We start from the raw sequence: 19,345 nt of genomic DNA, 5'->3' as shown, positions 1-19,345 counted from the left end.
CTAGAGACCCTTCTGGGTGAGGCCCAGGACGGTGTCCGATATGTCAGTGTCAATGAGAAACCTCTTCAGTCTGCACCAGGATCAATCTCAAGCATTGCTCCATGGGTACAAGAATAACTTAATTAAGCTGTATAACCCTGCATCCATCTGATGCTCACTCTATGGATTACCCACACTTGGAGTTTCCTTAATAAACCACATCTTAGATGAAAAGGAGCTAACTTTTCTTTCCCCCTAAATAAAAATGCACTTGTTAGTTACCTCTCGACCCTGAGCAGGCTCTGACTGCTCCTTATCCTCCAGCTTCTTCCATATCCTCAGGCAGCCCACCCCCCACCCCACCACTCAAACACATGCTCAGGGGTCATGCCAGGTGAGCAGTGTGAGGAAGCCCAGCTGAACAGAGGCAATGAGCTGGTGTAAGGGACACCCTTAGAGACCACTCACCCCACCAGGATCCCGTGCCTTAGGGAATCACCCACATATCTCTGGCTCAGGTTCTCACAGCCAGCTGTTGCATACTCTGTGGGCGACAACTGGGCTCCTCCTTGTGGTGCCAAAACCCCTGGCAGATAGACTCTCAACTGGGCTCTGAGCTGGGTCCTGGAGGACAAGGTGGGAGCATTTGCCCCAACCTCAGGGTCCACTCACTGCCTGATCATGCAACAGCCACAGGACATTTTAGCCCATCCCTTCTGGTCACAGTTGGCAGTTTGGCCCTGCTCCTGCCATCCATCGATACGTAAATGGTTGGTGAGGATCAGTCAACTGCTGGCATGGTGCATGGCCCTGGAGATACAATGGTGAGAATGACAAATGCCTAATGACCCAGGATCAGAGTGACTTTAGTCTGCAGTCCATGTATCTCTGTGCTTTGTTCTCAGAGTGACACATGTCTGAGTGAAAATCAATAAGAATGGAAGAGTGTCCATTTCAAACATAAACACCACAACTGCCATTGTTTACCACAACACACTCTGCTGGCATCATTTTGCCTGATCTTAGAAAATACAGATGAATAGAGTTAAAGGAAGCTTGTGTATCATTGTGCCCCATGGTTTCAAATCCTGGAGCATCATAGAAGAAAAGAGGGAAGGGATCAAAACGCCCACTCCACCATGTTAAATCAGAATTGTCCATCTATTTTAAACATTTGGTATGGGTGAAATTATTTCCTGTGGAAAAAAATCCCAGTACTATAAAGAAAAAATATAAACACATAGTAACATAGACTGTCTTGTTCCTTTGAGAAGATTGAGGACCACACAGTAAATTCAAGCACATTTTGCTGTCAACCCTGCTCTGAGAACTCCTCTTCTCACCTCTGCTTATCTTTCAAGTACTCTCTTTAACATCTCACCTCCACATCCTCCCCAATCTCCATATAAGGCCCAGAAAGGGAGGTGACCAGCATAGCCACTCAGCGAGTACTCCACAGGAACAGAGGTGATGCTGTATCCACCAGGGCAGGGCTTCTCCATACAGATTTTACTCCGCACATTTTCTTCTCTACAAAACCTCTGGCCGCATGGCCGTACAGGCTGCTCTGACTTCTACTGGAAAGGATGTCCCACGTGGAACCACGAGGTCCATCCCACCCATGAGGTCCATCCCATGTCCTGTCTATAAACTTAAATCAACCCCACTGGGGCTTCCATACGTCTGTATTTCTCAATTAAGTGATAGAATCTAAGTTACCTGAGTATTTTCTGGGTTCCCTCTATTAGTGTGGCAGCCAGTTATTCAACTACCCAGTTCTGGAACTGCAAGGAGAAAATCTCACCCAGATCCACCTGTCCTTAATTTAGGACAGCTATTATGCATACCATCTTTTTAGCCCAACTGTACTCTCTTCCAAGCTAAACACCTGGTTCCTTATTCATTCCTAAGGAAATGAGATCCCTTCAACTCCCAGGATCCTCTCTAGTGGAAATTCTCCTCAGAGGCCAAAGAGGGGAAATCCAGTGGCCAGATTCTCTTGGTTTCTCTCCATTGTGCTGAGCTATGAAGGAAACTGGCATACTTGGAGAAGACCCCAATCTCCACCCTTGAGGCTCAGGCCTAGGAAGTTGTTTTCAGGGAGGGAAAGTAGCCAGTATTTCCACTGCATCCGCCATTCCTCTCAGCACACTGAGTGAGAAGAAAGGCAGGAAACAACACCCAGGTTGGGGCAGTCTCCCATAACTGAGACTATTTCTTCTTTCCATGGAAATAAAAGCAGACACTTTCAACTCTCAACCAGGGATGGAGGGTGATGAGGTGCAGACATTTTGCCTACATGACAGTCTTCAATGATGCCCCATGATAAATTAGAAATTAAAAAAAAAAAAAAAAACTAAAAATAAATTAAAAATAAAAAAGTAAATTTACAGGTAACTAAAAAATAACCAATGTTTTAGACACAAACTCTAAATAATCCTAGGGTAAAAAAAGAAAATCATAAACATTTAGAAATGTTTTGAAATTAATAATAAAAGCATGTCATCTCAAAACCAAATAAATAGAGCTGTGCCTAGAGGGGAACTGACATTCTTAAATTTCATTTATTAGAAAAAAGGAAAAGCTGACAAGTCAATATGATCTCATGACTTCTATCCAAGATGTTAGAAATAGTACACTATTAAAACCAAAGAAAGGGAAGGTGAGAACAAAGTCTATTAAAATAGAAACAAATGCGCGAACAAAGCTAAAAGTTAGGTAATTGAAAAGACTATTAAAGCTTATAAAGCTATAGCAAGACTGATAGGGTTGCCAGGTTTAGTAAATAAAAATACAGGATTCCAGTTAAATTTGAAGGTCAGATAAAAAAATGTTAGTATAAATATTAGGCATCTTATATTTTATTTGACAACCCTTAAACTGATTAAGGAAAAAAAGAGAAAAAAAATTACCAGAATCAACAATGGAAAAAGAAATATCATTATACATTTTACAAATATTTTTAAAAGTTTTTATTATATTATGAAAAAACTTTTTGATAATTAACTTTAAATTCTAGATTAGAAAACTGATTAGTTCTTAAAAAACATAACTCACCAAAACTGACACAAGAAAATTTGAAAATATGAGTAGCCCAATATCTGTTAAGGGATAGAATCTGCAATTTAAAACCTCCTCCAAAGGAAACTCCAGAAGTTAATATAGAAGACTATCTTCATGACTTTTAGGTGTGCAAGAATTTTCTTAAATAAGGCACAAAAACCACTAATCATAAAGGAAAATACCTTAAAATTAAGAGTGTTTGTTCATCAAAAGACAAGCGGGTGAGAAGACAAACCACTAAGTGGGAAAAAATATTTGCAATGCATATATTGACAAAGGACTCATATCCAGAATATATAAAGAACTTCTACAAACCAGTAAGATAAATACAGGCAATGTAATTTTTTAAATAAGCAAACTCTCACATTCTTTGCAAACCAGGATATTAAAATGGCCAATAAGCATATAAAACATTTTTCAACAGTATTAGTTCAAGGAAATGCAAATTAAAAATTGCAATAAGATACCACTACACAGCCACTGGAGTGGCTAAAATGAGAAGTTCTGACAATATCAAGTGTTAACAAGGTATACCAACATTACCAAAACTTTCATACACTACTGATGGAAGTGATATAAACACTTTGTGGGGGGGAAAAAAACGTTTTTCTCAACTTATGCTTATATTGAGTACAACAATTCCATTTTTAGATATACATTCAACAGAAATTCATACATATGTGTACCAAAGGTATGAATACAAAAGTTCATAGCAGATCTATTCTCAATAGCAAAAACAATGGAAATAACAAATTCCAATATCCAATAGAATGGATACAGAAGTTGTAGAACAATCACAATGGAACATTAATCATCAGTAAGAATGAAGGAACACCATTCCACACAACCACTTGGAGGAGTCTTTAAAAACATAACTTGAAGAAGCCAGACACAAAAGGGTACATAGTGATTGATTCTATTTATATAAAGTTTTTTAAAACAAACTGGCAAAATTAATCTAAGGTGATGGAAGTTACAAAAAAGGGTACATTTAGGGAAAAGAAAGGTAGAGTCTGAGAGGGGGACAAAAGAGCTTTTGGGGTGCTGGCAACAGTCAATTTTCATGCAAGTACCATACTGCTTAGATTACTATAGCTTTGTACTATAACTTGAAATCAGGAATTGTGGTGCCTCTAACTTTGTTCTTTCTCAGAATTTCTTTAGCTATTTGGGGTCTTTTGTGGTTCCATACAAATTTAGGATTGTTTGTTCCATTTCTGTGAAAAATTGCCATTGGAATTTTAGTAGGGATTGCATTGACTCTATAGATGGCTTTGGATAGTACTGCCATTTTAACAATATTAAATCTTCCAATCCATGAACATGGGATAACTTTCCATTTGTTTGTGTCTTCTTCAGTTTCTTTCATTTAAGTCTAGTAGTTTTCCTTGTATGGATATTTCAATTCCCTGGTTAAATTTATTCCTAAGTCTCTTATTGTTTTTGATGCTATTGTGAATGGGATAATTTTCTCTATTTCTTTTTCAGATATTTCACTGTTAGTGTATAGAAATTTCTGTATGTTCATTTTTATGTCCTACAAATTCGCTGAATTTGTTGGTTGGCTCCAACTGTTTTTTCACTGAATCTTTACGGTTTTCTATATATAAGTGCATATCATCTGCAAATGACAACAATTTTATTTCTTCCTCTCTGATTTAGATGCCTTTTATTTCTTTCTCTTGCCCGATTGCTCTAGCTAGTACAAGATGTATATATTTTGGTATGTTTGTGTCATTCTTCAGCAAAAATTCTACTTTAAAAAAGTCTGAAAATACCATATGTTAGTGCAAATATAAAGCAACAAGAAGACTTATAAGCTGCTGGTGAGAGCATAAATTGGTACAATGATTCTAGAAACAGTTCGGCATATCTTATTAAAGTTGAAAGTATACATATGGTTTGACCCAATGACTGCACTCTTAGTTACAGGTGATAATTAGATTCATGCAAATTTGCACCAGGATACATGTTCAAGAATGCTTTTACTTTTTTAGATTCTGCATATAAGTGAAATTATATGGTATTTGGCTCAATCTGTATGACTTATTTCACTTAGCATAATACCCTCTACAACCATCCATGTTGTCGCAAACAGCAATATTTCACTTTTCATGGCCGGGTAATATTCCATTGTATGTATGTATCACATCTTCTTTATCCATTTGTCTATCGATGGATACTAATGTTACCTCCATAAATAATGTTGCAATAAACACAGGGATGCATATGTCTTTTCAAATTAATGTTTTGAGTTTCTTTGGATAAATTCCTGGAACAGAAGTCTTGGATCCTTCTTTGTCCCTTGTTATAGCCTTTGTTTAAAAGTCTATTTTGTCTGATATGACTATTGCTATCCCAGCTTTTTCTCATTTCCATTTCCATTAAATATCTTTTTCCATCCCTTTACTTTATTCTGGGTGTGTCTTTTGATCTGAAGTGAATCTCTTGTAGGCAGAATCTCTTATATGCAGAACCAAAAAAAACAAAATAAACAAACTTGTAGATACAGAGAACACTTTAATGGTTGCCAGATGGAAGGAGGGGAGTTGGGAGGATAGATGAAACAGGGGAAAGGATTAATTGCCAGTTATAAAAACAGTCACGAGAACGTAAAGTACAGCATGGGGAATACAGTCAATAATATTGTAATAACTAAGTGTGCTATCAGATGGGTAACAGACTTATCAGGGTGATCACTTCATAAGTTATATAAATGCTTAATCACTATGTTGTATACTTAAAACTAATAAACATTGTATGTCAATTTTAATTGAAAAATAAAAAATTATTTTAAAAATAAATAAATATGACAAATGCTTTTACTGGTATTATACATAATAATCACAAACTAGAAAAAAGTGTCTATTATCAGTAAGTGGATAAATTGTGGTATATTCATACAATAAAAACACACAACATAAGTAAATCCCACAAACATAATTTTAAATAAAAGAAGCAAGTTACAAAAAAATACACACATATCCAATTTATATAAAATTCAAAAATAGACTAAATTAAATTATATCGTCCAGAGATACATCCACATGCAGTAAAAATATATTTACTCTTATTCAAACTCAGAAACAAAATAGATGCAAAAAATAAGGGAATAATCATGACAGAATCAGGTTAGTGGTCTCCTCTAGTGCAGATAGAAGGTTGTAACCAGGAAGCACATGGAGCTACTGGGTGCTGGCCATGTTCTTTCTTAACCTGGGTGGCAGTTACATGAGCGTCTGTTCTATAATTGCTCATTAACTGTACATGTAAGTTATAAGCTCTTCCTATTTAAGTGATCTATTTCACAGTTTAAAGAAAACAAAAAACAGGCCAAGAGGTGGAAGCAAACTAAATGTTCATTGAGAGACAAATGGATAAAGAAAATGTAATGTACACATATAAGGGAATATGATTTAGCCCTAACGAAGGAAATCCCGTCATATACTACGACATGGATGAACCCTGAGGAAAAGAGAGGTACTGCATGATTCCACTTATATGAAGTATCTAAAGTAGTCAAACTCTTAAAACAGAAAGTAGGACAGTGTTTGCCAGGGGCTGGGGGAAGGAGAAAATGGGGAGTTGTTCAATGGATATAGAGTTTCAGTTTTGCAACATGAAAAAGTTCTAGAGATTGTTGCACAACAATGGGCATATAGTTAATACTACTGTACTATACACTTAAAAAATGGTTAAGATGGCAGGTTTTTTACCACAACTTAAAAAACAAACAAACAAAAAAAAAACTCATTTATAAACTCCACACTTCTAATGCAGACAAGCCCTTCCTAAATTGGCTCCTATCTAGCTCATCTTCCACTATTCCTGCCATTTTTCTCTTAACTTTATGCTTCAATACTGAATGACTTGTAGTTCCCCAAATAGCCATCCTTTCTCTTGCCCTTTTTGTGTATGTTGCTACTTTTCTCCCCCAGAAAACCCTGTGTCAATTTGTCCAATGACAAAGTGTACACTATCCTTGAGATCTCGGCTCAATGAAGCTGTCACTGCCTCCCCAGGACAGATTTAAGAGCTTCTCTTACCATCCCACAGCACTTATATCTCTCCATTGAGGCACTTTGTTATTTGTGCTGTAATTATGAGCTTGCAGACTGTGATCTCCTTTTTATCACCAGGCTGTGGCATCTAGTAAGTGCCCGTCAAACTATTTTTTGACTCATAAAGTGAGTGAGTGGCACTTTATCTGGAAACCCAGAGCCTGAGAGGAACGGAGAAGTTCAAGATCCAGACTGATACTAGCATTGTCACTGAAAGAACTCGTGATAGAACAGAAGGCTGAGACTGGGAGAGATCGTGCCAATCATGTTTCATATGATTATCAAGGGATTCAGACTAGATTTTTTAAACGGTCATAAAATCAGGGAGGAGTTCGAGCAACTGGAAGTATGCACTGAAATAATGGCACATGAGGTCCCAGAACACAAAATGAGGATGGAATTAACCATCCCAGCCCTCAGATTCCTGAGCGTAACCCAGAGAACAGGGTGGCATTTTCACAAAAATGGGAAACCCCCGGGCTCAGAACCACCACTCCTCTGGAAACAGAGAGGAGAGCCCCAGAATCCCTCACATATTGTCATAGGACAGGGGCACGTGGGAGACTGTTCCAAATGCTGGAACAGTCCTTTGGCTTTCTAGAGTCCTGGCACACCTTAAAAGAACAGAATTCTGGTTCACAAACTCTCAGAAGAAGTAAGTGATGTTAGGGGCTAATAAACTAACTTTGTGAACTTACTATGCCTGATACTTTACCAAAAATAATAATAATAATAATAATAAAATCTCTTATTTAATCCCCACCGTCTGATGCCCATTTTACAGATGAGTGGGGAGGGGGCTAAGAGACATGACAAAACTTGCCCCAAATCACAAAGCGACTAAGGGATGATTCCAGGATTCCAATGCTGTCTGATTCCAGAGCTCGTAACTATTGATCCACCTAGCTCCCAAATGTGTGGAATAAGGCTTCTGTAAGGAAAGGATAACCCTTCCCCAAGCCTTGATAATGTGATCTTTGCATGTAATTCGCAGATATTTGCCCTGGGATATCCACTCCTCTCTTCTCTTCATGATACTCCTCTTACAAGCACTGAAAAATCAATCCTTCACAAGAGATCTTTGTGCTTAGATCCCTCCACCGTGGCAGCATCAACAGACCATCCAAATGTTCAAAACTATATCAATCACATACAGCATCTAGGAGGAGAAAGTTATTCCTGGATGGTTGTCTTAAGAGGTAAGGCATAAGGAGCAACTGAAAGGTAGAATCATTACCCAGGAAAATATTGGTTTCAGATCCTAGAGGGCTAAATGAACAGTCCTGGGTAGCACCCCCTCAATTAATTGAAATCACAGATGGGAGAGCATAAAATATGCGTTGGGGCTGGGCGCTCTGACTCTTGCCATGCTGGCTCAGAGCAGCGGCTTGACTCCATTCTTGGCAGCAACCACAAATCAAACGAGGAGCAACTGAAGGCACATATAGGCACATGAAAAGGACAGTTGGTCCAAAAGCTCACCAGATATGAGAAGATTGCCATTAATAGATTTGATTCTAAGATGCACAGAACTATCTGTTGCTGGCCTAGACGATGTGTTTTGCTGATAGAGAGACTGGCTGTATCACAAGGTTTATGAAAGAAGCATCCCAGATTTAAGGGATTTTACCCAAATCCATGGCAAATGGATGGCTTGAGGACTGCTTCGCATGACTACTGGGTAAATGGAGAGGCTGGTGAAAGGAGAAGAGACAGAACAGAGAACAACACAAAGCCAACTGTTGTCAGATCTGCAGTGAGCCTACAACAGAAGCGAGAAAGCAAAACAAGAAGCTGTCCCTGCCATCTCTCACCCCTGAGACATTGGAATTCAACGCCCCTCAACCTTTTGCTGCCCTGGCTACTTTATTCACTACCACCTTCATGCAGGAGCACAATTAAAACAAAAAGAGACCCAGGGAAGCATACTGGAGAGAGCCCGGCAGTCCCATAATTAAAGACTAAAGTACAGTGAAGATCAGAAGCAAAGCAAAAATTTCAGGTAAAGCTAAATATTAGAGAACTACAAATGGACTCCAGCTAAAGTACAGAAAAAACAAATTTTCCAGTCCCTAACCTACACAATCTCATTGGGAAGCCCTCTTTATACATAAAGCAAGTTGTCTGGTATTTAGCTACCTAAGTGCCAAAATAAAATTGGGGGATAAATACCACGAAAAAGAAATACAATGCATTGTTTCTACACTACTAAAAAAAGAAAGGGAAATATTTAGAAACTCAATCACTTACAAAAGCAGACAGAAAAAGAAGAGAAAACACAGACTATAAGGCAAGTTAGTATAACTAATTTCGAATATAACAGCAGTTAAACAAATTGTAAATGAACTCTACACATAAGTTAAAAGACAAATATCAGATTTGGTGAACAAATCCAGCTAAATATTTACTTACTCATAAGAATGTTAAAAGGTTGGCAATAAAGGGATGAAAAAAAGATACACTCAATAGTTTAGTGGTTACCAGAGGGTCAGGGGAGTGGGGGGTGGGAGATGAGGGTAAACAGGGTCAAATATATGGTGATGGAAGGAAAACTGACTCTGGTGGTGAACACACAAGGTGATATATAGCTGATGTATTACAGAATTGTACACTTGAAACCTATTGTAATTTTACTAACCATTGTCACCCAAATAAATTTTAACTAAACAAAATAAAAAGATACACTCTTTTATAATAAATATAAATAGATACAGACCAAAATAGACCTGATGAGATTATAGTAAAATCATACAATTGGGTTTTTTTTAAAGCATTGTTTGGGATATTTTCCATATATTAAGATAAAAGTTAGAAATCTCTAGGAAAACACAATTCTAAATATGCCTATATATAAAATCAATAATTTTATGTATATATACGTATATATATATATATATAAATATATATATATATTTAGAAAAGTCTCAAACCAATGATCTAAGAATCAATCTTAAGAAACTAGTAAAAGAAGATAAAATTAAACCCAAAGTAAGCAGAAGAAAGAAGATAGTAAGAACAAAAAACAGGAATTAGAAAATAGAAAAACAACAGAGAAAATCAATGAAGCCAAAGCAGGTTATTTCAGAAGATCAATACAACTGATAAATCTCTATCCAGCTGATCAGGAAAAAAAAGAGAGATAACCCAAATTACCAATATCAGCAATGAGAGAAGCAACATCACTACAGATGCTACAGATATTAAAAAGGATAATAAAGGAATATTATGAATAACTTCATGCCTGTAAATTTGGCAAATTAGGTGAAATGAACAAATTCTTTGAAGGACAAAAACTATCAAACTCACTCAATAATAAATGTGTTCTTTAGAGTCCTATATCATGTAGTCATGAATCTTCCTTCAAACAAAGCTCCAGACCCAGAAAGCTTCACTGGTGAATTTTACCAAACATTGAAGGAAAAAAATAATACCAATTCCACTAAACCTTCTTAAAAAATAGAAGAGAAGGACTCGTTTGAGCCCAGTATTACCCTGATACCAAAACCAGACAAACACATTACAACAAAAGGAAACAACAGACAAATATCCCTTGTGAACATTGTATTAATTATCTATTGCTGCATAACAATTACCCTAAAATTTAATGACGTAAAACCCACCATTTCTGTGAGTCAGGAATCCAAGTGGGATTTAGCTAAGTGTTCCTGGTTCAATTTCACCCGTGAGGCTTAGTCAAGCTGTTTACTAGAGCTGCAGTTCCACCTAAAGACTTCACTGGGGATACAGGATCCACCTGAAAGCTTATTCCTGTGGTTGCTGATGGGGCTTAGTTCCTAACAGGCTGTGGAACTGTGGGCCTCAATCAATCACCACACCCATCACGCCATGTAGGGCACTCCATAGAGTTATGTATAATATGCCAGCTTGCTTCTCCCAATGCAAAAGAGAAGCATTTTGAGAGAGGGAGGGAGAAAGCGAGGGAGGGAAGGAGAGAGGGAGGGAGGAAGTCCTGAAAATAGAAGCTACATTCTTTTGGCAACTTATTCTTGAAAGTGGCATTCTATCACTTCTACAATATTCTATTAATTAGAAGTGAGTCAGTCAGTCCAGTCCACAGTGAAGGAGATTACATAACAGCATAAGTACCAGGAGGCGGGGGTCATAGAGGGCCATCTTAGAGGCTGCCCACTGCAATAATAGATGCAAAAATTCTTTTAAAGTTTTTAGAAAATCAAATATAGCAACATAGAGAGGGATAATGTATCATGATCCAATGGAGTTTATCCTAGGATTGTAAAGTTAAACATTCAAAAACCAATTCATGTAACTCATCATGTTAACAGACTAAAAATAGAAAATATATGATCATCTCAATCAATGCAGAAAAATTCTTTAATAAAATCCAACATCCATTCATGATTTAAAAAAAAAAAACTCAGCAAACAAAGAACAGAAGGCAACTTCTTCAACCTGATAAAGAGCATCTACAAGTCCCTATACCTAACATCATAAATAATCGTAAAAGACTTAAATTTGGAAATGAAGCAAGAATGTCGTTCTCACCATTTGTATTCAACATTATACTGCTGGACCTAGCAAGTCCAGCAATAAGGCAAGAAGAAACGACAGGTATAGAAATTGGAAAGACAAAAGTAAAACTTTCTTTATTTGCAAGTAACATAATCATCTATGTAGAAAATCCTAAGGAATCTACAAAAAAAGCTATTAAAAATGAGTTTAGCAAGATTACACATTAGAAGATGAATACATAAAATTCTATTGTGTTTTTATATGCAAATAAAATCAGACATTGAATTTTAAAACATTTACGATGTTTACAAAAAAGTTACATACAAAATATATGTCCATTATATACCATTCTTGAAATGAGATAAAATTGTAGAAAAGAGATTAATAGTTGCAAGGGGGTTAGGGATGCGGTAGAGGAGCACAGTGGGGTGTGTGGTTATAAAAGAGCAGCACGAGGGTTCTTCGTGATGGGACTGCAGTACCTTGTGACTCTTGTGAATGCTACATGACCCCACACGTGATAAAATCGCATAGAACTAAATACCACACACACACACACACACACACACACACACACACACACACACTGATGAAGTCTGAAAAAGATTGGTAAATTATATCAATGTGAGTTTCCTGGTTGTAATATTATGCTATCATTTTGCAAGGTGTTACCATTGGAGGAATCTGGGTGAAGGGTACATAGGGTCTCTCTGTATTATTTCTTACAACTGTATGTAAACCTACAATTATTTCAAAGTAAAAAGTTTAATTAAAAAATAGTTCTGGTTGCTACTTGTTACCATGGCTACAGAATAATCAGCCTTTTTCTAGGAGTGTGAAGACATTTTTATTTTCAGCTTGAATTTCTGTGCACCGTCATCCTCCGGGGGGCAGGGGCGAGACTTGGAGTGGGGCTTATTACTACCACCACCCACTTTTAAGTGTTACCAGCATATCATTGAGAACTAACGTAAACCAGATGTAAATATATTCTTTCTCAATCAACTGGCCGTTCAGAAACTACCTCTTTTAGGGGTAAAAGGGACCAGATGCAGCAACTTGTCTATTACTTAAGAAGGGATATCTTGGTTTGAGATCACTGAACCCTCAAATATTTCACTAATAATGATAACTCATGAGTTTTTGTGGGATTTATTCCCACACTCTGCCCCTCTTGCATCTGATCAAACTGTCTAAAGTAGTTGCTAATTCTTGACCCCCAGATCCAAACAACATAACATCAATGTAATGGACCAGTATGATGTCCTACGAAGTAGAGAGATGATCAAGGTCCCTGCAATAGTTGTTGAAATGACCCTGAGTGATGGTATATTGGTGGCCCTGCCAAGCATTCCCCAGGACACCTGCAGGAGATCTGTTGTATTTGCTCCAGCAATAAAACTACACTGGGAAGAGCAGCTGTAATTAGTCACCACCTGATTAAATTTACAATAATCTACTGTAATTCTCCAAGATCCATCTGTCTTTTGCACAAACCAAATAGGTGAGCTGAATGGGAATGTGGTAGGAACCGTTACTCCTGCATCATTCAGGAATTGAGTGGTTGCACTCATCTCCAAATTTCTCCATGAAGATAATATTGATCTCGGTTTACTATTTTCGCAGATAGAAGCAATTCTGCTGGCTTCCACTTGTCCTTTTCTACCATAATAGACCTCACTCCATGAGTCAGGCAACCACTGTAGAAATTCTGCCAGTTTTCTATTTTGTCTATTCTACCTCTGCCTTCTGGAACTGGGGAAATAGTCAAAGGTTGGTTTGCGAATCACTATGAGAGGAACCCATGCCAAAACCCAGCTGACCACCTCTATAAGCCCATTCTCTGACGGGTGATTCACAGAGGCATTTGGGATCTTTAGAAATTAGTATGAAGTCAGAGCCAGTGCCCAGTAACCAAACAAAAACACCTACTATTTCTCAGATTTTTTTCTCTAATTTATAGTCACTCTGGGAGACGGCCACAGGTAGCCTTGGGGAAGGCAAGGAGGAAGATGTACAGTACAGATTTTTAACTATGTAGCAAGGACCTCCCTTAAGGGCACTTAGTCCTCTGCTTTCAAGAAGCTCTGGGTCAGTGAGTGAGCTCAAGTCTGGGAATTGTTGAGGTGCCTGGTGATATTCAAGACCTCTGGTCATTAGATCTAGAATGCTTCCACTTATACAAATCAATTATGGCTTTAGTAGGTGGCCCATATATTTCAGTTCTAGGGACACCATGAACAATTAGCCAAAGTCAAAGACCTCTATTTGTGAAACTACCTTGACTTCTGCCTCAACCCTGACACCCATGACTGTAACCACGCCCACCTTATCTCTGGTAGCCTGGCTTCTCCCACCCTGGGATCCTATCATCACCTTGGAACTCAGGGATCCCACTCCAGCAACAGCAGTTCCCACAGTCACTCCAGGTCTACAGCAAACGGCCACTACAGCCTCTTCAAAGATGCCAGAGCTCCCTCGCCCCAATGTATTTTTCACAGCTTTGGTTGAAGTTGTGTTCTCCGCACTCTCCTGAGACACACTTAGGGAGTGAGTACACCAGTCTCACATAATAAACCCACTCTGCCTTCTGATTTCCCTAAACATTGGATACCTTCTCCTACAGTATACCAAAGAAGGTCTGACGTCTCAACTTCACTTAGTAAAAGCCACCTTTGGGTCTATATTTCAATTCAACCAACTAGGCAAATAGTTACAGCCACTTCAGTATGCTTGCTCTAATACACTGACATTAGAATCTCTGCTTAGTTCATCCCACCATCCAGGCCCAACATTACTACGTTCCTTCTACCCTACACCAACACCTTTAAGATCCATTCTCATTCATGTTTCTGTTTATATAAATTAGCAAAAATATTGCAATTATTTTGGTATATACTGCAATTCCTCATGGGTCACACTTACTTCTGGGACTTGACCTGGTTATAGATCTAGAAGCAATAAAAGGGCAGGGGTCAGCAGTCTCCTGCAAAAGAACTACCTCAGAGGATCCCATCACAGATTCTTCAGGCCAGGGAAGACTAACCTCCTCAGACTGAGGAAGAGCGGCTGCTGTTACTGACAAAGGCAGATTGAAGGAATTTACCAGTTCAACGTTCCAGTTTCATCAGAATCTGCCCAAATAGATTCCCATCCCAATTTTCACCATCCCAATTAATACCTTAACTTTATATAAGAGACCCTGACAGCCTGGGAATTCAAAATGCATTGCAAGCCACTGACGGGATTAGACATTGGTTTGGTTTTCAGAAATCTCAGACATGAGGTTACATGAGATAAGAGTTTCTTTTATGTCAGTCATAGATTTCTATATCCTTACTTAGACCATAAGCTTAAAATGTGAAGTCCAAAGCTCATCATTTTCTTTTCCTAAGTTCTCTACTGCACTTAGAAGTAATTAACCCCATTAAACTCCTTATTTCCATTAATACAGTGTTTCCCTGAAAATAAGACCTAGCCGGATAATCAGCTCTAATGTGTCTTTTGGAGGAAAAATTAATATAAGACCCGGTCTTATTTTACTATAAGACCCGGTATAATATAATATAATAAATATAATATAATATAATATAATATAATATAATATAATATAATATAATATAATACCAGGTCTTATTTTACTATAAGACCCGGTCTTATGTGAGACCGGGTCTTATATTAATTTTTGCTCCAAAAGATGCATTAGAGCTGATTGTCTGGCTAGGTTTTATTTTCGGGGAAACACAGCATGTTCTAGGGCAGCAAATAGTTGGTCACCTAAAGACTTGCCTGTGATTACAGATATCTTCAGGTAATAATATAAGTAACAGTTAATACAATAATATAAATGACCACTTATAACTAATATTCTTAACCACTTACAACATGATAAGCAATACCTTTAAATATATTCAAATTAGAGAACCAATAGCAGATAACCCACACCGGTTAGATTCCTAAGTTTAGATTCCCTTGGACCTAAGTTTAGATTCCCTTGGACCCCATTCCAGTGCCAATATCTCTGTTTAGAGCTCAATCAGGAAAGCAGAGCCACTGTGAGTGATGAAAATAAGGAATTTATTATAACGACTGTATCTTATAAAACTGTGGGAACTGGTGAAGAAATCCTCTCTAGATCCTTCTTCTTGTTGATTTCTTCTGTTTTATTTTTACAACCAGGAAAGCAGCATGACATATGGAAAGATCACATGATTAGAGTCAAACTGATATGTGTTAGACAACTAGTTCTGATATTTATTGGCTATGAAATCTTTGTCAAGCTACCAAAGTTCTCTGAGCCTCAGTTTCCTCATCTGTCAAATAGAAACAATACTTCTCAGGATTGGTGTGAGGGTGAGTGCGATAAAGCACATACGCGTAATATGCCACTGATTAGAATATTTCATTGATGCACAATATTTCACATTTTAACCTCTTTCCAACAGGAACGAATCCTGTAATCAATGGCATGTTACTGTCTAATCGAGAACATTTTTTCCTTTCTCACTACACATAAAATAACAACAGCCCAGAGTAATATCTCAAATAATGACAAGTGCAGATATCATTTTATTATCAAACCAAATGTGACACTCCACGCATAAGTGGAAAACCCCAAAACCCCCTAGAGAATACAAGCATTCTCTTTTATACATTCCATTCCTTTCTCCATTCATTGCGCTAACCCTTCACCCCACACCCCTTATTATTCAGATTAGTGGAATGGGAAAAGTAAGAGTTTCAGAATCTGACATATTAAATTTTGGATCTTGCTGTTGTGTGACATTCCAAGCTTCAGCTGAGTGCTCCATATTTGTATATAATAATACTTACCCAGGAGGACTGTTAAAAAGATTAAGTGACATGATCTATGTAAAGTCATATGGGTGCCAAACATACTGGGGGTATTCAACATCTAATCTCCTACTGATTATTCGGATTGAAGGAAGGGCTGATCTTCTAGGTGGGGGTAGGGAGCAAACTATGGTCCTCAGGCCAAATTGGCCCACTCCCTGTTTTTATAAATTAAGTTTTATTGGAACACAGTCGTACTCATTTGTTTATTTTGTCTATGTCTGCTTTTGTGCTGTAACAGCAGAATTGAATGGCTGCCACAGAGTCAGTATGGCTCGGAAGGCTGAAAATACCTAGAAACTGGCTATTTACAGAAAGCTGTTCTAGACCCCTACAGCATCTAAAAATACCCCCACCTCCAATATGTGCTGCTATTAGGCCCCTAGAGAACTGCGTTAGATGAGAAAGACGCATTCCTCATCCTAGAAGCCAGGACTCCTGGGCTCTGACCACAGCTTCAACACCAGCAGAGCAGAGAGGACAGCTGTGAGAATTTCTGATGAGGAAGATAAGCCAGGCCAGAGTGAAAGACAAAAATGTAGTTTCTGTGGTTTCCAGCCCTCCCCCCTTTCCTCTACTTCTGGGATTATAAAAGCGGGGGCTGACAGAAGAAGCTTAGCACAGGCAGCATCGCTGGCAAAATGCAGGCCCTATTCCTTTGGTTGGTCTTTCTCTTGCCTGCTGAAGCTGGAGCTGGTAAGTCTAGGGTGTAACTCCCTGTCCTCTGGGTCCCCAGCTCCTATTCCAAACTGAGTCAAAGAAGACCCTAAAATGAGACTGCAAGAGCCCACTGTGAGTGTTCCACGGGGGACTCTCTATCTGGAAGAATTGTGCTCTTTCCCAGCAGTTAATAACAGGTTCCCAGGAACGAGAAATCTTGGGTGGAGAAAGAATCAGAAAACTGGCTTTGGAAGTACCTCTTAACCTGCTTTCCTCAAAATATCCACAATTCTGTTCCCTGGCCATTCTCTGACCTTGACTTCGTGTGGAGGAGGTTGGGATGAGAAAATGGAGAAATGTTTCAATGACAACTCAGAATCAAGACGAGCCATTGTGTTCTGAAAAGTAAGATGAGGGCTGACGGGGGGATTGGGGTAGAGAAATCCAATAAAAAGGATACTTGGAGAGGCTGAGCTACGTTAGAGGTAAGGGTGAGGATGGGGGTCCCCCGGCTTTCACCTCGTCTTCCTCATGAATGCCCAGGGCTCTGCCTGAAGGCTCAGGGAGTCTACATTTGGGAACCTGGGGTTCTCTGTTTCAGGTGAGATTATCGGTGGCGTTGAGTCCAAGCCACACTCCCGCCCCTACATGGCCCATCTGGAAATAATCGGTGAACAGGGTGTTGTTGGCAACTGTGGTGGGTTTCTGATAAGCCGAAAATTTGTGGTGACAGCTGCTCACTGTAAAGGAAGGTAAGAAAACTGACCTTGTTCTCTTTTCATGTGAGGAGTTGTAGGAACCAGAGTTATACACAACTTTGAAGTGGCCTGAGGAGAGATTTTTGTGCCCTGCTCATCTCAGATGATCAGCGATCTATCGTGGGAGGAACCAGGCGTGTTTGTTGGCCATCTCCATCTCTATCTCCAGAGGTCATCTCTGACCTTTATTAGTCCAGGTCACGGCAGGCCAACGCTGCACCTCTCATCCTGGTGCCAGCACAGCTCTCTCAGTCTGCGTCTGCCGGGGCCTGGCCTTTCCTGAAATGGTTGTGATCCCTGGGGGGGACTTCTGTCCTGAGTAAGATCTGAGTTCTTCAGGTAGCTCTGCACTGGTGAAGAGGGCCTGATGTCCCTTTGTTCACAATGGGCCCTTCTCAGGAGACCAGCACCTTTTCCTGACTCTCTTTTCCCTCTCAACAGAAAAATTACTGTCACTCTTGGAGCTCATGACATGAAACAGGAAGAATCCACATGGCAGAAGCTAGAAGTCACAAAACAAATCATTCATCCGCAATACAACTCTTTCACCAATCTCAATGATATCATGTTACTGAAGGTGCCATTCTCTTTCTTGCACTTCTCAATCCCCCCTTCTTTAGCCCTTTTCCTGACCTGTACCTTTCTCATTCTCGCTCTTCCTACCCACTTCCTCGGGGATCACCCAGCCACTCCGTGGCATCACCAGCCCATTGGGGAGAAACCCTTGGCCCTGACCAGGGAGCATCTACCACACCACAGCCCTCACGTTCCCTGGGACTGGCAGTCCATCTCCTCTCCCTCCCTCACAGCTAAAAGCGAAAGCCCAGCTGACCCATGCTGTGGGAACAGTACCCCTGCCCACCCGGTCTACTTTTATTCAACCTGGGAGAGTGTGCCGGGCCACTGGCTGGGGGAGAACAGGAGTGAAAAAGCCAGGGTCAGACACTCTGAGAGAGGTGAAGCTGAGACTCATGAATGCCAAAGCCTGCAAGCGCTTTCTGTTTTACAACCATAACCTACAAATCTGTGTGGGCAACCCCAGGAAGAGAAACTCAGCATACAAGGTACCACGCACCTATACTTCTTCCTCACGATCAGTCCCTGGGAGACAGCGTCCTCCTGGGAGGGAGTGGGGGGGTCAGGAAGTCCCCTAGTATGGTGACTGGTGTCTGCATTATTCGTTTCTAGGACTATGGGAAATGGAATCCCCCTTCTGGGTTCCATCGTCCCACACCCAAGTCCTGCCTCTACCCCTCTCATGTAGTCTGCTGTGCAGGGCTCCAGGAGAGAGAAAGGAAGAAGATGGAGGGGGACAGGATCTGGAGTGGTGGTTCTATGTCAGAGAGAGAAATAAGACGTTAAATCCCTAACTTATGACTCCATGAGGAACCAAGATCCCTGGCCTGATTCAGGGGTAACTGGGGGCTAGCCAGGGTGCTGACAGAACCAGGGTGAGGTGACAGTAGGGAGACAAGGATG

At 39.6% G+C, this 19,345-nt stretch overlaps 1 protein-coding gene across 5 annotated transcripts in view; it reads left to right on the top strand.

Annotated features, from left to right (window-relative positions):
• The window catches only part of LOC117024202 (mast cell protease 4-like), a 28,956-nt gene that overhangs the window by 9,267 nt on the left and 344 nt on the right, over positions 1 to 19,345 (top strand). Inside the window, exons 5-9 of one of the 5 annotated variants that reach the window (XM_033109635.1) lie at positions 8,098 to 8,302; positions 17,710 to 17,860; positions 18,308 to 18,443; positions 18,676 to 18,930; positions 19,055 to 19,335. In XM_033109635.1, the coding sequence (XP_032965526.1) occupies positions 8,098 to 8,302; positions 17,710 to 17,860; positions 18,308 to 18,443; positions 18,676 to 18,930; positions 19,055 to 19,228 (921 nt within the window). In that variant the 3' untranslated portion in view covers positions 19,229 to 19,335. Of the gene's footprint in view, positions 1 to 8,097; positions 8,303 to 17,077; positions 17,145 to 17,709; positions 17,861 to 18,307; positions 18,444 to 18,675; positions 18,931 to 19,054; positions 19,336 to 19,345 lie in introns of those variants that run through there. The other 4 variants (XM_033109638.1, XM_033109637.1, XM_033109636.1 and 1 more) reach the window with 4 other exon arrangements.

Source organism: Rhinolophus ferrumequinum, chromosome 6 (genome assembly GCF_004115265.2).
Source record: "Rhinolophus ferrumequinum isolate MPI-CBG mRhiFer1 chromosome 6, mRhiFer1_v1.p, whole genome shotgun sequence".
NCBI classification, from domain to species: domain Eukaryota; kingdom Metazoa; phylum Chordata; class Mammalia; order Chiroptera; family Rhinolophidae; genus Rhinolophus; species Rhinolophus ferrumequinum.
Note: the sequence above shows the minus strand (reverse complement) of the source record. Positions and strands in the feature narration are given on the sequence as shown.